At 40.3% G+C, this 23,415-nt stretch overlaps 1 protein-coding gene across 7 annotated transcripts in view; it reads right to left on the reverse strand.

The window, feature by feature from the left end:
• ZNF474 (zinc finger protein 474) overlaps positions 1-23,415 on the reverse strand; it is a 127,425-nt gene that overhangs the window by 26,768 nt on the left and 77,242 nt on the right. For 3 of the 7 annotated variants that reach the window (XR_003431223.1, XM_027099357.1, XR_003431230.1), the window contains 2 exons: positions 14,464-14,499; positions 7,704-7,756 (listed from right to left, as the gene is read on the reverse strand). The exons of 1 other annotated variant lie outside the window; for it this stretch is intronic. Coding sequence is in view for 2 of the 6 variants with exons in the window: in XM_027099357.1 (XP_026955158.1) it covers positions 7,704-7,756; positions 14,464-14,499 (89 nt within the window). In the remaining 4 variants the exon portion in view is untranslated. Of the gene's footprint in view, positions 1-7,703; positions 7,757-14,463; positions 14,500-23,415 lie in introns of those variants that run through there. 3 more of the 7 variants (XR_003431229.1, XM_027099375.1, XR_003431225.1) reach the window with 1 other exon arrangement.

A 23,415-nucleotide genomic window follows, 5' to 3' on the forward strand; every position in this document is an offset into this window, starting at 1 on the left:
AGATATAGACCATAAGTGGGACCATATAACATGTTTTTATAAAATTAAAAGGATCAAAATTATACAAAGTGATTCTCTGACCACAAAGGAATTAAATTAGAAACCAATAACAATAACATATCTTAGGAAAATCCTATGTATCTGGAAATTAAGTAACAGTCACAGGTTAAAGATGAAATCAGAGGCATAGTTAGAAAATATTTTGAATTGAACGACAATGAAAATACAACACTGAGAAATTTGTGGGATGCTGCTAAAACAGTGTTGAGAAGGAAAAGTTGCTTTATATAAGAAAGAAGAAAGCTCTAAAAGCAAAGACGTAAGTTTCACTTCAAGAAAAAAGAAAAAGAAGAGGAAAGTAAACCCCAAGTAAGTAGAAGGAAAGAAATAATAAAGATAAAAACAGAAATCAATGAGACGGAAAATGGACAATAGAGAAACTGCTTAGCAAACCCAAAAACTGTCTCTTTGAAAAGACCAACAACATTGACAAAACTCTAGCTAGACTGATCAAGAAAAAAAGAGAGATAATATAAATCACCAATATTAGTAATGAAAAAGGGGTTATCAACACTACAGATATTAAAGAACAATAAGACCATGCTATGAATAACTTTATGCTAAAAAATAGGAATATTGAAATGAATAAATACATTTCCAAAAAATATGACATATCAAAACTGACTTAAGAAAAAAATAAATGACATAAATAACTCTATATGTATTAAAGCAATTTACTTTGTTATCAAAACCTTCCCAAGAAGAAAAAGTCCAGGCCTAGATAAATTCACTGGTGAATTCTATAAAATATTGAAGAAAGAAATAACACACCAATCTTATTCAAATATAGTAAAAAATAGAGGACGAGTAATCACTGCCCAAAAATTTAGTAAAGCAAGTTTGTATGTTCAATTGATTTTTGGCAACGTCACCAATGCAATTCAATGGGAAAAAAATTTTTTTTTAACTAACATTGCTCAATCAAATGGCTATCCACAGGGGAAAAATGAATATCAACCCTCACATCACATGATGCCTAACATGTAACTAAAAAGGGTCACAGACACAAATATAATATACAAAATGAGAAAACTTCTAGAAAAAAGCACAAGAGAAAATCTTTGCAATATTGGGATAGGGAGATATTTCCTAGATAGAATACTGAAAGCATGAAGCATAAGGGAAAAATAGATAAGTTAGAACTCTTCAGAAATGGAAAACTTTTTCTTACTGAAAGACACTAATGAGAACACACAAAGGCAAGTCATGGAGCATCAAAGAAACTATTGGCAAGCCAGATACAAGACAAAGACTTGTAACCAGAATACATAAAGCACTCTTATAACTCAATTATAAAGACTAAAAACCCAATAAGAAAATGGAAAATTGAAAGAGCTACTTTACAAAAGAAGCTATACAAATGTCTAATAAGCACATGAAATGATGATCAATAATATCATCAGTCATCAGGGAAGTATCACAATGAGATATAACTATATACTCTTTAGAATGGCTAAAATTAACAAAAACTGGCCATACCAAGTGTTGGTAAAAATGTGGAAAAACTGGAACTCTTAAAGTACTGCTGGAAAACATGTAAAATGGTACAATTACAGTGGAAAAAAATAACTATGAAGCAGTGAAACCTAGCCAACTGTTCCCACTCAAAGTAAAACCTCTTAAGAGTCTGTAATTGCTCTCCAAATTCTCAGCCTCCATTATTGCTCAAGTCAAGTTTTTAATCCTTATAACAAGTCAATTAAACCTCTTTTGCCAAAATGACCAATGACCTTGCTATAGACTGACTGAATGTTTGTGTCCCTCCAAAATTCATATGTTGAAATCCTAAACCCCATTGTGATGGAATTAGGAGATAGGACCTTTGGGAGCTAAGTAGGTCATGCATTGGAATATTCCCCTTATAAAAGAGACCTCAGAGAGTTTCCTCACCCACTCCAGCCTGTGAGGATACAGCAAGAAGTCAGCTGCCTGTGAACCAGGAAGTGGGCCTTCTTCAGAGAATCTGTCTGTGCCTTGATCTTGAACTTTCTAGTCTCCAGAATTGTGAAAAATAAATTTCTTATTTATGTTGTTTATAAACCACTCAGTCTATGGTATTCTGTCTTAGCTTGAATGGAGTAAGAGAGAAATTGATGCTGAGAGTGAGGTGTTGCTATTACAAACACCTAAAAGTGTGGAAGCAGTTTGGGAACTGGGTAAGGAGTGAAGGCTGGAAGAGTTTTGAGATGCATGCTAGAAAAATCTTACATTGCTATGAACAGACCATTGAGGGTGATTCTGGTAAGAGCTCAGGAGAGGAAAGCTCTAGAGAGAGCCTCATATTTTCTTGAGAATAGCTGAGTAATCCTGACCAGAATGTTCATAGAAATATGGCCTATAAAGGCCTTTCTGATGAGGTCTCAGACAGAAATGAAGAACATGTTATTGAAAACTGGAAAAAAGGCGATCCTTGTAATAAAGTGTCTAATAACTTGACTGAATTGTGCTCCTGTTCCGGTGTTTTGTGGAAGGTAGAACTTGCAGGCAATGAAATGGAATATTTAGCTAAAATAATTTCTAAGCAAAGTGTTGGAGGTGAGGCCTAGCTCCTTCTGAATGCTTACAGGAAAATGTGAGAAGAGAGAAATGACTTAAAGTTGGAATTGTTACGCAAAAAGGAAGCAGAACTTAGAGATTTGACAAATTCTCATCCTACCCATATTGCAAAATTGAGAAAGTGTGTTGGGAGAGAACACTAAGGATATGGCCAAGCATCTCTCTGATAAAGAGATTGGTTTGTGTGTGCACCATGGATTTCATCAGCAACCCCAGTAGGAAAACTGCCAGTCTGAACTGAGGAGGAAGGATATGGGAAAGATGAAGGGAGACCAGACTGTTGGTCTTCCGGAATTTCTCAAGATGGAGCCCTAGAACTATTTGATTATGAATGTGCACTGTTCTTCGAGACAAGGAAAGAATAACCCTGAAGGCAATTCAGAGATCATCAGGGCCACCCCCTTGGTTTCAAAAGGGGAGCCTATCACCTCACTTTCAACAGGCCAGACGGCCTCTGCTCAAAGCCATGGGGGGTGGGGTTGCCCAGCATCTTGGGGTTCCCACCCAGCCCTGCCAAAGCTTCAGGGGAAAGACTGCTTTCCTAGTGGGCCTACAAGATGGAACTTCTGCCCCAGTGTCTGGAAGGTGGGACCTTTGCCCCACCTGGATCTGGAGGGCAGAGCATCAAGTCAAAGAGGACTGTACTTAAGCCTTAGATCTCATGGAGCTTGCCTTGTTTGGACTTACTTGGGACCTCTTACTGCTGTTTTCTTTCCTATTTTTCCGTTTTGAAATGCAAGCATCTATTAACTCTGACCTTCTCGTAGTGCCTGTCAGGCCACACACATTCCTGCTGTAGGCCCTTTGCAATTGCTGCTCTCATCGTCTCAAAGTCTCCTCCCCCAGGTCTTGGAATGGAGTCCGTTCTCTTCTCTCAATTTTATGCTCAAATATCTCACAAGACACTTCCCTGATGACTTTGTCTAAATAGAACTCCCAACACTCTCATCGCTCTTAGTCTCCTATTCTGCTTTGTTTTTCTTCAAAGAAAAATATTTGTTTTATTCCTCCTCCCACCCCTTCAATGAAAGTCCCAAGAGTTCAGGGATTTTGTGTTTCCCAATTACAGTTATATTCCCAGTATCTGGAACATGGTAGGAACTCAATAAATACTTGTTTTCTGTTGGTTTAAGATCAGCACTGTTCATTTTCTAAAGAGAATTATGTGGTGCACTCTGATTTTCAAATGTTTGCTATCCCCTCCTACTGGGGGATTGATTCTACACTCTTCCCCATGGAATTCAGGCATGGCTGTGGGACCTTCCCTGGGCAGAAGCTTTAAGAGCCTGCATATGGCTCACCATGCCTTCTTTGCTATTCCTCCACAATCACCAGCCATGTCCTAGACAGAGGCTGCTCTGTCAGCCTGAGCCCCAGGGAAAATGCTGTGGAGCAAAGCTGCCATTGATCATGTGGATCTGTGGCATGTGTAGTAAATAAACTGCTATATTAAGCCACTGAGATTTGGGGTCTGTTCATTTCTACAGTATAACCTAATTTATCCTGACTGGTACAGACACCTATGCAACCATAGGGCCCAAGAGTACCTAAAACATATTTGACAAATTACATAAGTTTGCCTGAGTTGTTTCTTCCTAAACAACCTACTGTTTTCCTACCACAGCATTTTCTTTGAAAAGATAAAATCAAACAGCCAAAAGCACTGGGACATTTATTTTGGCATCATCAGAAGTTATTATTTTATTTCTTCATGTTTTCATGTAAAAGTATTATAGGAAAAAGTAAAGTAGCTTATGGATTTAAAAACTGTTGCCCAAACATGGCATAACTTAAAACTGAGTAAGATACTTATAAATAACACTGATTCTAAAGCTTTGCTTCAGGCCAATTGAATAAGAATCCCTGGGACTTGTGTCTTCAAATCTGTATTATTTTTAAAGTTACCCAACTGATTACCATGTAGCTAGTCCAAAACCCAGTACTTAAGGTAAATATCTCTGTACTTATAACCCTAGGACACATAGGGAGATATACAGACCAGCAAGAGTCCCTATTCTAACCCACTTAAAAACACATCCCAAGGTATGGCTTCTATAATCCCTTATTGAATTGCTATGCTTCAAATTGTCAGTGGAAATTTTGAAAGATAACGTCCTAAAGAAGAAAATATTTGCCTCAGTTTCGATGGTCATTAAATGGAAATGGCTTACACTATACAAAATTCTCCAGGCAGCATCACTGAGATCCACTCTCATAGAAGTAGATAGAACTAAGAATTCCATTATAAACCCAATACAATTGTCTTCTGTTTAGACTTGTAATACTGACTTGGATCTAGCAGGAGAATTTCCTTTATTAATATGATATGAGTTAGTTGCTTACATTATTTTATAAGCTATAATTCAGATAAAATAGAACCAGTTACCAAGAATCTTTTAGGAAACACTAGAATTTTACTATTATGTGCCAGAAACTGTCAGTGTCAGATGTGAAGAAATAAATTGAGCTCCACATGGATATTTCCAAACACAGGCAATATAATGAAGTCCTGCTTCTTACACAAAAAGTCATTTTACCCCCATCCGTACCTCATCCCAAGAGTCCCTCCCTCAAAGGGATGAAGAAATGAAAGAAAGGGTTGTAGGCTTTGAACTTTTATTTGACTTTGATGGCAGGGTTGAAGGTCTCATAAAATGGAAACGTTGAATGAGAGGGCATTTGTGCTACCAATAGAATTGGAGAAAACACACTCACCTACCAATGCTCTGAAAGGAAACCAGAAATCTTACACCAGCTTGTAATGTAATTGCTTTTAGGAGCAAGGGACAATCATATTGAACAATCCCTTCTAAAATGAGCTGGGTAGTGTAATGAGGGTTACCAAGCCAGAAGCAATAGCTGGAGCAATGTGGTTTGCTGGATGCAAGGATCAGCTCTGCCTGCTTAGGCAGAAACTCAGCCTCATCCAGATATTCATGCAGCATTCAGGAAAAACAGAGATAAACATCTGCCATTGCTGACAGATAAAGAGAACTGGTCTACAACATCTTGGCTTCTTTGCCTTCATGTTCAGTAATGCAAACACAAATGAGCTTTTTCCTTCCCATGAGGTAACTAATTAGTAGATAAGTTATTTCAAGTCCTAGTATTACTACAAAGAAAAATAAATTCCTTCTGGCACCACCCTAAAAGAAGAATTTCAATGGGATTACATTCCTTTAATCTATATGAACAGAATAATACCTTCTTTTTTTAACCGTTCCTCAGTCAAATCCCTATCACATGCTTTCTTCATTCCCATTTAAAAATAGCTTTTATATCTTGGGTTTTATGATTAAACCTTGCCAACGCTAGTCAGAAGTACAGATTTTAATCAATTATCTGCATTATTTGGAATAATTCACAAATTAAAACACAATGTTTGAATTATTCAGAAAACTGGGGAGATAAATATAAATCACATGCATGTAGAGAGAGAGACAGACAGACAGATATGATACAGACTATTCCATACAGCTCCAGAATACTGGGTGATCCTGCCATTCTGCAGTTTTTCTGCTCAAATCAGCCTGTGAATTGAATGAAGGTGAGAGCTGCCTAGAAAATTTTACAAGTTTCTGCTTTTCTGAAATTTTAATTGGAAATGTTTATAAATAACAACTGTTTTTATGTGTGTCTCCCTTCTCATAATTTCAAAAGACTTATTTTAAAATTTAACAGATTAGGTGCTTATCATCACAGGCTATAGTCACCTAACATAGTTATCAAACATTGCTGGGACAGGTGAAAAAATTTTTTCGGGTCTTAGGTCTACCTCATTCGTTTGAGAAGTGATATGTTCCTCTTTTAGTCTCATGCTCCCTTCAGCTTCTAACTTCTACATAATGGCCAGCAAATTTCCACTTATTCTTAAAGATTGTCAATAGAGCAACATCTTCTTTCTTAAAAGAAATCGTGGAACCTCCCCCAAATCCACTTTATCCAGGGGGAAATGTTACTTTATTTGGGTAAAATTTTAAAGAACATACAAATTTTAGTTCTTATTTCTTGTTTATCTCAAAGATCCAATGCAAAAAAAAAAGGAAGGGAAAAAGATCTCAACGGTTCAAAAAGTTTTGTACTTTGGTAGCAGAGTTATTTGCCAGTCTATGCTACATTTGAAATTTGAGAGAATAAAAAAAATCCCTATTAAATCCTTTATCATGCTTCATAGTACTTCACAGTAGTCATTTCATTTCTAGTATTTACGATATATTAAATAATTTTATGTTAATATTTTATTTCCCATTAACCTACAAGTTCCAAGAAGGCAGGAATGTGCCTGTCTTACTTGACTCTGTGAAATATATTTTTAAGTTAATGCATAAATTTATTTGAATAAATGAATGGGTCTGAATGACTGAGCCAATCTATACAGTGGGAACAGAGACAGCCTTTGTGTTTTTGCCAGTCACAACTTGTCCAAGCCATTTACAGGAACTCAATCCTCAGTGCATAGATCAAAGATCTGATAATATTTAGAAAGTGGTCTGAGAGTTAAATGCTTTTTTTGCCAATTTTTAAGAAGTTTCCAAAATAATGATCCAAGAACGGTGATTGAGTGAAGCTATTGTTACACACACAAAGCATGAGTTTCTGAGAATTTGAGGAAGCAGTGGGACATGCTGAGCGGTTTGGTGTAGTGTCACAGTGGTCAACACGCTAAGAATACTTGTCAGAATACTGTATGACATCACTTACATGTGGGATCTAAAAAATACAACAAACTAGCAAATATAACAAAAAGAAGCAGACTCATAGATATAGAGAACAAACCAGTGGTTACCAGTGGGGAGGGGGAAAGGGGCACCATGGGGATGCGGAAGTGGGAGGTACAAACTATTGGGTGTAAGATAAGCCCAAGGATGTATTACACAACACAGGGAGTATAGACAATATTTTGTAATAACTGTAAATGGAAAGTAACCTTTAAAACTGTATAAAAAATTAAAATTAATTAATTAATTAATTTTTAGAAAAGGAATCCTCATCAGGGGTTTTGTACATCAGTAAATCTCTCAGGATCGTTTTAAATTTGGAACTATGTGTCAAGAACTGAGATGCGTCTGAGATTTTAACGTACATACCAACAATTTAGCTTGCCACAGTTTCATGGAGGCCGGCAGATGACACAGGACCCCTGGATCAGAGACACAGAACAGTTCATTACACACAGCAAGAGCAGTAACATTTCTACGCTAGTCACTGAACCCCAGGGCCCTGGGAGGAAAGCCACACTAAACCCGTACATGCAGTGGGTTATGCCACGGGAGGGGAACCCTGAGCTCAGGGAACCTGAATCTTTTATGATGGGGAGGGAACACGCCTGTACTTTGCTCTAGAGGGAGATGCTCTATTTCCCAAGGCTGCCCACTCTATACACATCCTTAGAAAGATAGCCCAGAAGAAAGGACAGATGGTATCTCTGTTGCAAGATGTGCAGAAACATGAGAGGCTCATGGAGAACTGTCACCCAACACCACGTCTCTGAAAAGTTTTTCCCTAGGGCCTTTAATAAATTAATTGATACCCAGGGATGGGCACAAAGATACACACAAAGATATCCTCCAGCCCTCTACATGGCTTACACATGCTGATGTCAGAAGATGGAATAAGATGACTGAAGAGCTAGAAAGCGAAGTGTTCAGCTAAGAAGAGAGGGCAGGAGGCGAGCACCCCTTCTATCAACTGGCTTTGCTGTGTCAGATGGGAGTGAAAACAGGGATGAGGAAAAACTCCAAATAAGCTATTCTGCTCTCCTGTCAGAATATATTGTGATTTGGGGCACGTTAGATCACTTCTCTTTATCTTACTCTTATGTGGAGCCTATGAAAACCAGAATAACCCTTTAAAGGCTGTTTTACCTTCGCTTAACACACAGCTGCATTGTTATCCTCAAAGGCCAGAAAAGACACAAGAACAAGAGTTCAGATATGCCAGAGGTTTCAAGGGTGAAAGAAAAAGAAGAAAAGCCATTTGCCACCTGTCATGCAAAGATCCGGCACTGCTGACATGGAAATCCTCTGAATCTGGCTTATTCCTATCCTTGCTAGAGCACTTATATTAAAAACGAACAGGATTTTCAAGGTTTGGAGCCAGAGGGAGCCTTAGTCAAGCAGGACAATATGCCTGTTTTTTAAGAAAACATCGCCTGCCTTTGTTCTTTAGCGTGAGAGACCTTTCCATACAACAGGCCCTCAGGGTACACAGTAAGTGTAAAGGTTTTTTCAAGGATAATAAAAAACTCTTGAGGATTTATAAACTGTTTCATCTGTCAGAAACTATTTATGCAGACTTAGCACATAGAGTGAATTATTCTTATTAAGCAAAAATTGAGAAAATTGCTTAAGTCTCACCAGAAGGTACCTGCAGTCCATCAGAAGCTAAGACACTCCATAAGCTATAAACTTAAGAGAAAAGAAATTGCATGTCTCTCTGGATGTCTGTGGTGAGATGAATGACTCCAAAGAGAATGTATCCCGTCTTTGTTTCCCATGCTGCTATGCTGGGTGATTTTTCTATTTTTAACCCCTAGGGAATGCAGGGAGGGAAGACATTTGAAAGGACTACATCCCAGGGACTGGTGCCCTTTCCATTTCTCCAGTGATCTCTTCGCCCATACACAGTGTGTCCACTGTCATACAGCACATGTAAACCTATTTGAGCACCATGACAGAGTGCAAGGCACTGTGCGAAGCACTCCAGATGAATTACTTTATTAACTTCTAGCAACAATCCCCTGAGGTCCTGTTATTAATTTCATTGTACAGATGAGGAACCGGGGGACGGAGAGATTAAGGAACTAGCCAAAGTCCCACGTGCCACAGATGCCTCTGCTCCCAGGAGTTGCAGGATCGCCCGATCCAGCTGGTGACCCCACGGACTCACAAGGGAATCTGACAGAGCAATTGCTTCGCACAGTGACCACTCCGTCCAGACTCAGCTCTCCTCATTTGCCTAATTCCAACTTTCAGTCCTTTCTCAAACCCTTTGTCCCTTCTACCTTTTCCCTCATTTTTCTGACTTCAGAAGGCCTTACTAATTCTGATTTTTCATCAGTTTGCCAAATACACTCCCATGAAGTGCTTGGTACAGGTAAAGGATTAAGAAATGTTTGTTGAATAAGGTTAGAAAGCAGGTAATTCCCATTTTACTGGGCTCATTAGTGTCAAAACCACTCATTGGGGCTTCCCTGGTGGCACAGTGGTTGAGAATCTGCCTGCCAGTGCAGGGGACACAGGTTCGAGCCCTGGTCTGGGAAGATCCCACATGCCATGGAGCAACTAGGCCCGCGAGCCACAACTACTGAGCCTGCACGTCTGGAGCCTGTGCTCCACAACGAGAGGCCGCGATAGTGAAGAGGTCAGCGCACCGCGATGAAGAGTGGCCCCCACTGGCCGCAACTAGAGAAAGCCCTTGCACAGAAACGAAGACCCAACACAGCCAAAAATAATTAAATAAATTAATTAATTAAAAAAGAAAAACACTCATTGCACACGTCCTGCCTCAGGATGTCCCATCTTTGTTCTTTTTTTTGAATCCATAGATCCCACATTTACACCTTACGACATCGGCTCCCTCCACCTACGATCAGTAGGACAGCATGCCAAGCTCACTTGAGCTAATGGCCCCATTATAAAAACATTAGGATGGCTAACTTTTTTCCCCAAGTTCTTATTTAAATATTCAATCAACACTTCTAAAACTGCTCCAATCAAAATAATAGTTTTCCAAGACTCCATTGATACCATTTATTAGATCTACACGTAGTTTTTGTGAAATGAGCATCATTCTTGTAGCCATCACTGTCTAAGACCTGATGCTCTGGTACTCCCGCTGCCATTACAAACATCTTTAAAGCAACAGGTAAGAGATGAAAACAAAGTTGGGAAGAGAGAAAATGTCTTTTAATTAATGTAGAGAAAGGATCCTCAATGTTATGTAAATCGTACCTGAAAACGTTACCACATCAAACAATCAACAATATTCATTGATCTCTATTTTCCACAGCTTCTTAGGTCGACTTAGCTCGTCTTGGCTGTCCGCCCCTGGCTTCTCTCTCTCTCCTGACTGAATATTCCTATCAGCTGGTGTTTTATTCTATGGCCAGTGCTACTGTGGAACACTAAGATCTGAGTGGTAAGAACGAGCAGCTGTAGTCAGCTCTCCCCATAAGGATGCTGTCTTCCCTTCAATTGTTCACTCCCTCACAATCCCAATTCTATGTTGAGAAAGGTCACAAAATGCTGACATTTTCTTCAAGAAACGGAGCATTCACCTTTAACTCTGGCTACTTCTCACACTCATCTCTAGTCAAGTGATCCTGCTTGAAGCAGAGCCAAGGAAGGAATTTCACTCCCTTCTTTTCATCAGACATGTAGCTCAGAGTCCTGAGTGAACTTTGAAATTCTAGACACATTCTGGGAAAATATTCTGGGGTCTAGACAATGGAATTTCACTGAAGGGCTTCATAGAGTGTGGAGCAGACTTTGTCAAAGTGATTTTTGCCTTTGCAAATGAAGGATCTTTGCCTCCACCTACCCTCCATCCCATCACCAGCCGAATCCTTCCTAGACTCTCGTTCCCCTCCTCAGAAGTCATTGGTGACTGTGTTCTCAACTCCAACAAGTCTAAGCTCTTCCTGGCTTGTGTGATGCTTCATGACTTGCTGCCTGTCCCTGAGAAGATTTTTGAGGTGGAGATCTGCATGCAGGAAGTATGGGGCCTACTTTCGTAAGTGATACCTGCAGGGAAGTAAGGAGAGCAGGCCTGGGCAAGGACAAACGTCAGGCTGTGATAAGGTCACAACAGAGGCCTCTATAACCCCACAGGATGCTTGGAGCTGGGACCCTTCAATGAGGCAAGAGGCCCAGCCTTTGCATCTTGGCATCAATTGATCATTGGATATGGGTTGTCCCTGGAAAGAGGGTGAGACCTTGACCCAGATGGCTTTCTTCAGCTGAGGGCTGTTTCCGGAGGGGTCTTCAGCAGTCAACCGTCCCAGCGGCTGGAGGAATGAGTGAGTGCTTAAGTCCCGAAGTGGGGGGTGTCTGGGTGGCCTATCATGACATCCACCATCCAATTTTTTTCTTTGTCCTCTCCACCCTTATTTTTCTTCTAGCCTGGCTCTGTCTCATCAACATTTGTAGTCTCATATCCAGAATCCTGGGTCTTTCCTCTAGCTATGTCACTAACCTCTCTCTTTCACTCACCTGGTCTCTCTTTCTCTATTACAGATGGAACACCTTCCATCTATGGCATAAATTAGCGTTTAAATATAGTGTCTTTAGTTGAAGCAGCAATGTCATTGGTTTGTGTACCTGGGGGGTGAGGGGGGAAGGAGGCAAGGGAAGAAAAGGTATATTTGTCTCCTCACTTGGATTATATACTCCTTGAGGGTAAAGACCATGGTTTGAATTTCTTGAGCACTATACAATGTATGAAGAGTGCTATGCATATTGAAAAGGCACAGTACCTGCACAGAAGAGATATATTTAGCACTTAATTATGTGCCAAGCAAGCACTACTCTATGCACTGGGGTTTCAATGGTAAATAAGATAGATAAAGGCCTTACCCTCAAGGGGATTAAATTCTGCTTATGAAGAACTAGAAGTCAGTTACTCATTTTCTTAGTCATTATCTAGAATTAATACTTGCAAAGAAACTCTAATAGTAAAATTGTATGTCTTCCTTACCTAGTGAAGACATCTTAAGGTGATGAGTTAACCTTGAAATCTCAGTAATGTAACACAACAATTTGTCACCCTCATTGCACCCTGATGTAGCAGGGGTGGTGCTCCATCTTGGTGCTCTACCGATGGGAACTCATGGTCTCCAAGTTCTGTTCATCAGGGAAGGAGAGATCTCAAAGGCTCATTGGCTTTTACCTGCCTCAGTCCTTCTGCTCCAGTTCATTGACTATAATTAGGCACCTGGCCTTAAACTAACTGCAGGGGAGGCTGGGAAATGCAATGGAACAAATAAATAAGCTCTGAGCACTAATTATCTCTGCCGTAATAGCCAGGGTCTGTTGAGAGCTTCTTTGTGACAATACTGTTCTAAGTGCTTAAAGATTCTTATCCAATTCCACTGTGGTGGAGGGTCCACGTCAAAAGTAATTCTCAGACACCAGCTGGATGTCCTACAGTTCAACACAATTCTGACACTATCTGCCTGGAGATAGCATCAGATTCCACAGGCTTAGTCCTACCAAACTGCCCCTCCCCGCTCAACTGCAGATGCCAATTGCAAATCCAGATTATCACCTGTGCTCCTGACCAACCAGCTATAGATTAGAGCTTCCAACAACCCCTTCCTTGGGTCAGTTATTTTGCTAGAGCAGCTCACAGAACTCAGAGAAACATTTTACTTACTAGATTACTGGGGGTTTTTTTTATGAAAGAATGTATACAAAACTTAGAAACAGCCAGATGGGAGAGATGAATAGAGCAAGGTATGGGGAAAGAGCATGGAGCTGTTGCCAGAGTTGCTCCAGGTCTTTGCTCAAACTGCCAACACCTCCCCACCCCCAGGCCCCTTAGCAGGAGTTAACATAAGTCTTTAAGTTAAAGGGTCCAGAGATAAGAAAGGAAGCTACAAACAAACAAACAAAAAACAGATGGAACCAGCTGGGACCAAGGTGGCCACAAATCTGACCTCCAACCGACCCTGAGTCTCATTATATGCTGCTTTTACTACATTAGTGTATTATATGACACACCTACCAGTGGCTACGACCAGACATTCAGGACCAAAAAAGGATAAAAAGGGGGTGGCACCCCACTCCCTTGGAAAAAGCCCTGCCCCTTCCCTGGTCGACTAATACGTATGCCTCCCCATCAATAGCCCCACTCCTCCTCCCTTTGTCTTTACTCTTTAAAATTAAGTCCTTTAGCCACATGGGTGAGAAGTAGATCTGTGAACTTAGTTCCTTCTTCTCCATTCTTTGGCCACTGAATAAAGCTTGTGCTCTGTCAATGTCAGATTCAGTTTCGTTATTAGGCTGCCCGAACCCCACCCGAATGGAAAAAAACCCCTCCCCCCACCAAGACAGAGGGGCTAGGGCCCAAGCAGGGTCCATATGACTTAATGACTTAATTCAGAAACAGAGCTACCATGCTCTCGCCAGGCAAACCATTCTCTCCGTTCCTCCATGCATTCACCAACCTGGAAGCTCTCCTTTGGGTTTTTCTGGAGGCTTTATTATACAGGCATGATTGCTTAAATCATTGACCATTGCCAATTGATTCAGTTTCCAGGGCCCTCTCCCCTCCTCTGAGGTCAGGGGGTGGAGCTGAAAGTTCCAACCCTCTAATCACCTGTTTGGTTCTTCTGGCTACATTCCAGCATCCTTGGGCACTTTCCAAAGGTCACCTCATTAACATAACCAAAGGCACCTTTAGTCTTCCAGCTCCTTCTTGTAACATCTCAGTTCTCTATGTGCTCTGCTTGAAAACACTTTTTAAATTTTTGCTGTGTATGACAGTCATTAGTAGTTTAAGCCTTTCAATAAGCTCCCTTTGAACTAATTAGCTGTACCAAAATCTGCCAAAAACCTTACTATTAAGCTGAAACTATTGATGATTAAAATTTTAGGGACTTCCCTGGTGGCACAGTGGTTAAGAATCCGCCTGCCAATTCAGGGGACACGGGTTTGACCCCTCGTCGGGTAAGATCCCATATACCGTGGAGCTACTAAGCCCATGTGCCACAATTACTGAGCCTGCGCTCTAGAACCCGCGAGCCACAACTACTGAAGCCTGGCACCTAGAGCCCGTGCTCCGCAATAAGAGAAGCCACCGCAATGGCAAGCCCATGCACCGCAACAAAGAATAGCCCCTACTCACCGCAACTAGAGAAAGCCCGTGCGCAGCAATGAAGACCTAATGCAGCCAAAAATAAAAATAAATTAATTAAAAAAAATTTATCATCCACCCCCCAAAAAAATCCTAACCATCCTTACAGAGGCTATCGAAACATACATGTTCTTTATGAATAGGAGTCTTCAGTGACTTGGGAAATCAAAGTCCTACCCAAGGGCTCAGATTTATACACAAGTTTTCATTCCTTCTATGCTACCCTGTCTCCTCCTATTCTTGTTTCCATGAGAACAAGGAGACCATAGATAATTGAAATTAGGTTTACCCTAACATTGGGTTAAGAAACTGGACAAATTGAGATGCCTGCACAGGGAGGGGAGAGAAGAGCCTCTATCACCACCTTCTGGGCTCCACGGTTTTCATCAGACTATCCAGTCCCACCACCTCTGATTCCAAATCTCTAGCTTCTGGCTCCTTTTGCAGGCTAAATGCCCTCTTACACTTTTCAATCTCTCTGTTTCAGTTTGGGTGGAATATTGTTATGAAAAAGAAATAAAAACTTTAGCCTTCAGCATCAACTACTCTTTAAAATCATGCTAATTCATAAACAAGGATAATAACTAACCACGTCTCCACAGCATTCAATTGCTTCCAAGTGTTTTTCATTAAACCTAAGTGAAAACACTTCCCAGGATGCAATTTTAAGTGAATATTATTAATCACATGCCGTGATTAGCCTTGGTCGGTGGAATAAATAATTTGGCTGAATAAAAATGATTTTCTTCTTTATGAACATCCTCATTTTAGGAGATGGATATTGCTGAAGATTTTGGTTTCCTGAAAAATATATTGAGTTATGTAGAGTGCTTTTCCAGCTGTATGTTGATTTGCAATGATGTTTGGCATTTAATTTCATATGGCTTTGTATTATAACTATCTGATTATAGAGAAACTATTGATGTGGACATCTTCAGGGTCTAAAGCAAAACTTTCCAAATCTTTTCTGGAGCTCTTAAGAGAAGAAATATTTCAATTTAACAAGATATATTTAAGAAAAGAACAAAAACTCCCAGTAGTTAGAAAATTTGAGTGTGATGTTTTACTATCCTCAAACTCTCCATTCCCTGTGTATTCACTGCCCCTTAGAGTTATCTGAAAACACATGGCTGTGAAAAGGGAGATGCCAAGGGGTCCACAAAAAAGTAGAAAAGATGCAAAAAGATTGTTACTGGCAAAGCAAATTAGCATGGGTGGGTGAATGGAATTCAGGATTGAAGATTTATGATTTAGAACACAAATTGTATAGTGTTCCTGAATGGAAAGAGTACATATTGTAAAAATGCTAATTCTTCCTTAAAAAAATTTATCAATTTGATTCAATACAGATCAATATCCTAGCAGAATTATTTATGTTATTTGACATGTTTGATTCTAGAATTCATCTAGAAGAAGAGATAAGTAAGAAGAGCCAATTTTTTTTTTTTGAAAAAGAAGCAGGCCTTTGTCATACAATATCAAAATGTCCTCTAAAGATACAGCATGTAAACCATGTGATAATGTTGCAGAGATAGGAAAACAGATCGACATCCATTCATATACAGGATAAACTAACTAATAAATGATATGGAAAAACTGCAATGAAGAAAAAAGATCCCTACTATGCAAACATATAGCAATAAAATTTCAGAGGAATTAAAGGCTAAATATAAAAACTGAAAATTGTTAGAAGAAATGTAAGAATCTATAGAGTCTTGGGGAGGGAGAAGGCTCTTTAAGCTAGACATCATACTCAGAAATTGTAAACACCAAGCAGGACCCTATGGGGCCTTCCCAGAACAAAACTCCACCACCCGACATGTCCCCTGCCTGTCTTTTGTCTATAGAAAAATTTTAGTCAAAGAATAAATTTAATCATAGAAGTGAGAAAATGCAGCCACACAGCACAGCCAAAAAAATAAAAAATAAATTTTTTTTTTTTTTGCGGTACGCGGGCCTCTCACTGTTGTGGCCTCTCCCGTTGCGGAGCACAGGCTCCGGATGCACAGGCTCAGCGGCCACGGCTCACGGGCCCAGCTGCTCCGCGGCATGCGGGATCCTCCCGGACCAGGGCACGAACCCGTGTCCCCTGCATGAGCAGGCGGACTCTCAACCACTGCACCACCAGGGAGGCCCCTAAAATAAAATTTTAAAAAATATTTTAAAAAAGAAGGGAGAAAATCCAGAAAGAAAGGAAAACAGTCAAACAAGACCCAATAATAATAGTTTAGGCATTAAAAAAAGTCAAGGACCTTTAGTTCCCCCTTAAGGGCTATAGATAATATTCTGAGCCATGTCCTTTGAGCTGTTTTGCAGATACTGAAACCCCCGCCAGGTGGAAGAAGTTAACTGCATGCTGCCCACAAACACCTAGACCCTCAGACCGGCTGGAACCAGAATGTTCACGATGCTGAATGCCAATTACCTCACCATCAGCCAATCAGAAGAAAGTCCATGAGCTGATCACACATCCCATAACCCCCTTCTTCACCTTGTCTTTAAAAACCTTTCCCTGAAAGCCTTTGGGGAGTTCAGGTCTTTTAAGCACTAGCTGCCCTGGACCCTTGCTTGGTGCCCTGCAATAAATGCTGCACTTTCCTTTACCACAACCCAGTGTTAGTAGATTGGCTTTACTGTGCTTGGGCAAGCAGACCCAAGTTTGGTTCAGTAACATAAGCACACAGGAAAAGTCTAACATACTTTACCACATGGAGATGTTTTACTGGCTCTCTGGCTCTTGATAAGATGCCTTTCTTCCAGATACAGTGTGGCCTACTATGGGATTTAAGGGAGGCCCACAAACCTCCCTTAACTACCCCATCACATGTGACACTATAGCCTAGAAAGGAAACAACTCTGCACCAAATACCCCTAAATCTGAACGAGGCCCCACGTGCTCTAGGGTAGACCACTTTCCAGATCCAAAGAACAAGAAGTGCTCCCAGGACCCTGACTCTCTCCAGACATCCCTACTTCATTAGAACTGGGAACCATCGCTCCCTAAAAGACCATCACAGGAGATGTTCAATATGGCGGAGGAGTAAGACTTGGAGATCACCTTCCTCCCCACAAATACATCAGAAATACATCTACATGTGGAACAACTCCTACAGAACACCTACTGAACGCTGGCAGAAGACCTCAGACCTCCCAAAAGGCAAGAAACTCCCCCACGTACGTGGGTAGGGCAAAAGAAAAAAGAAAAAACAGACAAAAGGATAGGGACGGGACCTGCACCAGTGGGAGGGAGCTGTGAAGGGGGAAAGGTTTCCACACACTAGGAAGCCCCTTCACTGGCAGAGATGGGGGTTGGCGGGGGGTGGGGGGAGCTTCAGAGCCACAGAAGAGAGCACAGCAACAAGGGTGCAGAGGGCAAAGTGGAGAGATTCCTGCAGAGAGGCTCACTGCAGATCAGCACTCGCCAGCCGAGAGGCTTGTCTGCTCACCCGCCAGGGCGGGTGGGGGCTGGGAGTTGAGGCTTGGGCTTCGGAGGTCAGATCCCAGGTAGAGGACTGGGGTTGGCGGCGTGAACACAGCCTGAAGGGGGCTAGTGCGCCATAGCTAGCCGGGAGGGAGTCCGGGAAAAAGTCTGGAGCTGCCTAAGAGGCGAGGGACCATTGTTTCCGGGTGCGTGAGGAGATGGGATTCAGAGCACCACCTAAACAAGCTCCAGAGATGGGCGTGAGCCGGGCTATCAGCGCGGACACCAGAGACGGGCATGAGATGCTAAGGCTGCTGCTGCCGCCACCAAGGAGCCTGTGTGTAAGCACAGGTCACTATCCACACCTCCCTGCCTGGGAGCCTGTGCAGCCCACCACTGCCAGGGTCCCGTGATCCAGGGACAACTTCCCCGGGAGAACACACGGCGCGCCTCAGGCTGCTGCAATGTCACGTTAGCCTCAGCCGCCGCAGGCTCGCCCCGCATTCCGTACCCCTCCCTCCCCCTGGCCTAAGTGAGCCAGAGCCCCTGAATCAGCTGCTACTTTAACCCCATCCTGTCTGAGCAAAGAACAGACACCCTCAGGCAACCTACATGCAAAGGCAGGGCCAACTCCAAAGCTGAACCCCAGGAGCTGTGTGAACAAGAAGAGAAAGGGAAATTTCTCCCAGCAGCCTCAGGAGCAGTGGATTAAATCTCCACTATCAACTTGATGTACCCTGCATCTGTGGAATACCTGAATAGACAACGAATCATCCCAAACTTGAGGTGGTAGATATTGGGAGCAAATGTAGACTTAGGGCTTGCTTCCTGAATCTAATTTGTTTCTGGTTTTATGTTTATCTTAGTTTAGTATTTAGAGTTTATTATCATTGGCAGATTTGTTTATTGAGTAGGTTGCTCTCTTTTTTTAAAAAATATAAATATATATATATTTCCTTTTTCTTTTTGTGAGTGTGTACGTGTACGCTTCTTTGTGAGAGTTTGTCTGTATAGCTTTGCTTTTACCATTTGTCCTAGGGTTCCGTCTGTCCGTTTTTTTGTTTTTTTTAGTATAATTTTTAGCACTTGTTATCATTGGTGGATTTGTTTTTTGGTTTGGTTGCTCTCTTCTTTCTTTCTTTTTTTAAATTACTTTTTAATTTTTAATAATTTTTTGATTTTTTATTTTATATTTATTTTTCTTTCTTCTACTTCTTTCTTTCTTTTCTTTCCTTTCTTTCTCTTTCTCTTTCTTTCTTTCTTTCTTTCTTTCTTTCTTTCTTTCTTTCTTTCTCTCCCTTTTCTTCTGAGCCGTTTGGCTGACAGGGTCTTGGTGCTCTGGCTGGGTGTCAAGCCTGTGCCTCTGAGGTGGGAGAGCAGAGTTCAGGACATTGGTCCACCAGAGACCTCCTGGCTCCATGTAATATCAAACAGCGAAAGCTCTCCCAGAGATCTCCTTCTCAATGCTAAAATCCAGTTCCACTCAATGACCAGCAAGCTACAGTGCTGGACACCCTATGAGAAACAACTAGCAAGACAGCAACAAACCCCACCCATTAGCAGAGAGGCTGCATAAAATCATAATAAGTTCACAGACACCCCAAAACACACCACCGGACACTGTCCTGACCACCAGAAAGACAAGATCCATCCTCATCCAGCAGAACACAGGCACCAGTCCCTTCCACCAGGAATTCTACACAACCCACTGAGTGAACCTTAGCCACTGGAGGCAGACACCCAAAACAATGGGAACTATAAACCTGCAGCCTGTGAAACGGAGACCCCAAACACAGTAATTTAAACAAAATGAGAAGACAAAGAAACACAGAGCAGATGAAGGAGCAAGGTAAAAACCCACCAGACCTAACAAATGAAGAGGAAATAGGCAGTCTACCTGAAAAAGAATTGAGAGTAATGATAGTAAAGATGATCCAAAATCTTGGAAGTAGAATGGAGAAAATACAAAAAATGTTTAACAAGGACCTAGAAGAACTAAAGAGCAAACAAACAATGATGAACAACACAATAAATGAAATTAAAAATTCTCTAGAAGGAATCAATAGCAGAATAACTAAGGCAGAAGAACGGATAAGTGATCTGGAAGATAAAATAGTGGAAATAACTACCACAGAGCAGAATAAAGAAAAAAGAATGAAAAGAATTGAGGACAGTCTCAGAGACCTCTGGGACAACATTAAACACACCAACATTCGAATAATAGGGGTCCCAGAAGAAGAAAAGGAAAAGAAAGGGACTGAGAAAATATTTGAAAAGACTATAGTTGAAAACTTCCCTAATATGGGAAAGGAAATAGTCAGTCAAGTCCAGGAAGCACAGAGAGTCCCATCCAGGATAAATCCAAGGAGAAACATGCCAAGACACATATTAATCAAGCTATCAAAAATTAAATACAAAGAAAAAATATTAAAAGCAGCAAGGGAAAAACAACAGATAACATACGAGGGTATTCCCCATAAGGTTAACACCTGATCTTTCAGCAGAAACTCTGGAAGCCAGAAGGGAGTGGCAGGACATATGTAAAGTGATGAAAGAGAAAAAGCTACAACCAAGGTGACTCTACCCAGCAAGGATCTCATTCAGATTTGATGGAGAAATTAAAACCTTTACAGACAAGCAGAAGCTAAGAGAATTCAGCACCATGAAACTAGCTTTACAACAAATGCTAAAGGATCTTCTCTAGGCAGGAAACACAAGAGAAGGAAAAGACCTACAAAAGCAAACCCCAAACAATTAAGAATATGGTAATAAAAACATACATATCGATAATTACCTTAAATGCAAATGGATTAAATGCTCCAGCCAAAAGACATAGACTGGCTGAATGTATACAGAAACAAGACCATTATATATGCTGTCTACAAGAGACCCACTTCAGACCTAGGGACACATACAGAGTGAAAGTGATGGGATGGAAAAAGATATTCCATGCAAATGGAAACCAAAAGAAAGCTGGAGTAGCAATGCTCATATCAGACAAAATGGACTTTAAAATAAAGACTATTACAAGAGACAAAGAAGGACAGTACATAATGATCAAGGGATCAATCCAAGAAGGAGATATAACAATTGTAAATATTTATGCACCCAACATAGGATCACTTCAATACATAAGGCAAATGCTAACAGCCATAAAAGAGGAAATTGACAGTAACACAATCATAGTAGGGGACATTAACACCCCACTTTCACCAATGAACAGATCATCCAAAATGAAAATAAATAAGGAAACACAAGCTTTAAATGATACACTAAACAAGATGGACTTCATTTATATTTATAGGACATTCCATCTAAAAACAACAGAATACACTTTCTTCTCAAGTGCCCATGGAATATTGTGCAGGATAGATCATCCTGGGTCACAAATCAAGCCTTGGTAAATTTAAGAAAATTGAAATTGTATCAGGTATCTTTTCTGACCACAATGCTATGAGGTTAGATATCAATTACAGGAAAAAAAATCTGTAAAAAATACAAACACATGGAGGCTAAACTATAAACTACTTAATACCCAAGAGATCACTGAAGACATCAAATAGGAAATCAATAAATACCTAGAAACAAATGACAATAAAAACATGATGACCCAATACTTATGGGATGCAGCAAAAGCAGTTGTAAGAGGGAAGTTTATAGCAATAAAATCCTACCTGAAGAAACAAGAAACATCTCAAATAAACAACCTAACCTTACACCTAAAGCAATTAGAGAAAGAAGAACAAAAAACCCAAAAGTTAGCAGAAGAAAAGAAATCATAAAGATAAGGTTAGAAATAAATGAAAAAGAAATGAAGGAAATAATAGCAAAGATCAATAAAATTAAAAGCTGGTTCTTTGAGAAGATAAACAAAATTGATAAACCATTAGCCACACTCATCAAGAAAAAAAGGAAGAAGCCACAAATCAATAGAATTAGAAATGAAAAAGGAGAAGTAACAACTGACAGTGCAGAAATACAAAGGATCACGAGAGATTACTACAAGCAACTCTATTCCAATAAAATGGACAACCCGGAAGAAATGGACATATTCTTTGAGAAGCACAAACTTCTGAGACTGAACCAGGAAGAAAGAGAAAATATAAACAGACCAGTCACAAGCACTGAAATTGAGACTGTGATTAAAACTCTTCCAACAAACAAAAGCCCAGAACCAGATGGCTTCACAGGCGAATTCTATCAAACATTTAGAGAAGAGCTAACACCTATCCTTCTCAAACTCTTCCAAAATATAGCAGAGGGAGGAACACTCCCAAACTCATCCTACAAGGCCACCATCACCCTGATACCAAAACCAGACAAAGATGTCACAAAGAAAGAAAACTACAGGCCAATATCACTGATGAACATAGATGCAAAAATCCTCTACAAAATACTAGCAAATAGAATCCAGCCACACATTAAAAGGATCATACACCATGATCAAGTGAGGTTTATCCCAAGAATGCAAGGATTCTTCAATATACACAAATCAATCAATGTGATAAACCATGTTAACAAACTGAAGGAGAAAAACCATATGATCATCTCAATAGATGTAGAAAAAGATTTCAACAAAATGCAGCACGTATTTATGATGAAAACCCTCCAGAAAGTAGGCATAGAGGGAACTTACCTCAACATAATAAAGGCCATATATGACAAACCCACAGCCAACATCATTGTCAATGGTTTAAAACTGAAACCATTTCCTCTAAGATCAGGAACAAGACAAGGTTGTCCACTCTTACCACTATTATTTAACATAGTTTTAGAACTTTTAGCCAGAGCAGTCAGAGAAGAAAAAGAAATAAAAGGAATCCAAATCAGAAAAGAAGAAGTAAAGCTGTCACTATTTGCAGATGACATGATACTATACATAGAGAATCCTAAAGATGTTACCAGAAAACTACTAGAGCTAATCAATGAATTTGGTAAAGTAGCAGGATACAAAATTAATGCCCAGAAATCTCTTGCATTCCTATACACTAAAGGTGAAAAATCTGGAAGAGAAATCAAGGAACGACTCCAATTTACCATTTTACTATTGCATCAAAAAGAATAAAATACCTAGGAATAAACCTACCTAAGGAGACAAAAGACCTGTATGCAGAACACTATAAGACACTGATGAAAGAAACTAAAGATGATACAAACAGATAGAGAGATATATCATGCTCTTGGATTGGAAGAATCAACACTGTGAGAATGACTATACTACCCAAAGCAATCTACAGATTCAATGCAATCCCTATCAAACTACCAATGGCATTTTTCACAGAAGTAGAACAAAAAAATTCACAATTTGTATGGAAACACAAAAGATCCCGAATAACCCAAGCAATCTTGAGAAAGAAAAATGGAGCTGGAGGAATCAGGCTCCCAATCTTCAGACTATACTACAAAGGTACAGTAATCAAGACAGTATGATACTGGCACAAAAACAGAAATATAGATCAATGGAACAGCATAGAAAGCCCAGAGATAAACCCACGCACATGTGGTCACCTTATTTTTGATAA

The sequence above is a fragment of the Aethalodelphis obliquidens genome, unplaced genomic scaffold, assembly GCF_003676395.1.
Source record: "Aethalodelphis obliquidens isolate GAN/ISIS:26980383/991018 unplaced genomic scaffold, ASM367639v1 scaffold4, whole genome shotgun sequence".
In the NCBI taxonomy this organism is placed as follows: Eukaryota; Metazoa; Chordata; class Mammalia; order Artiodactyla; family Delphinidae; genus Aethalodelphis; species Aethalodelphis obliquidens.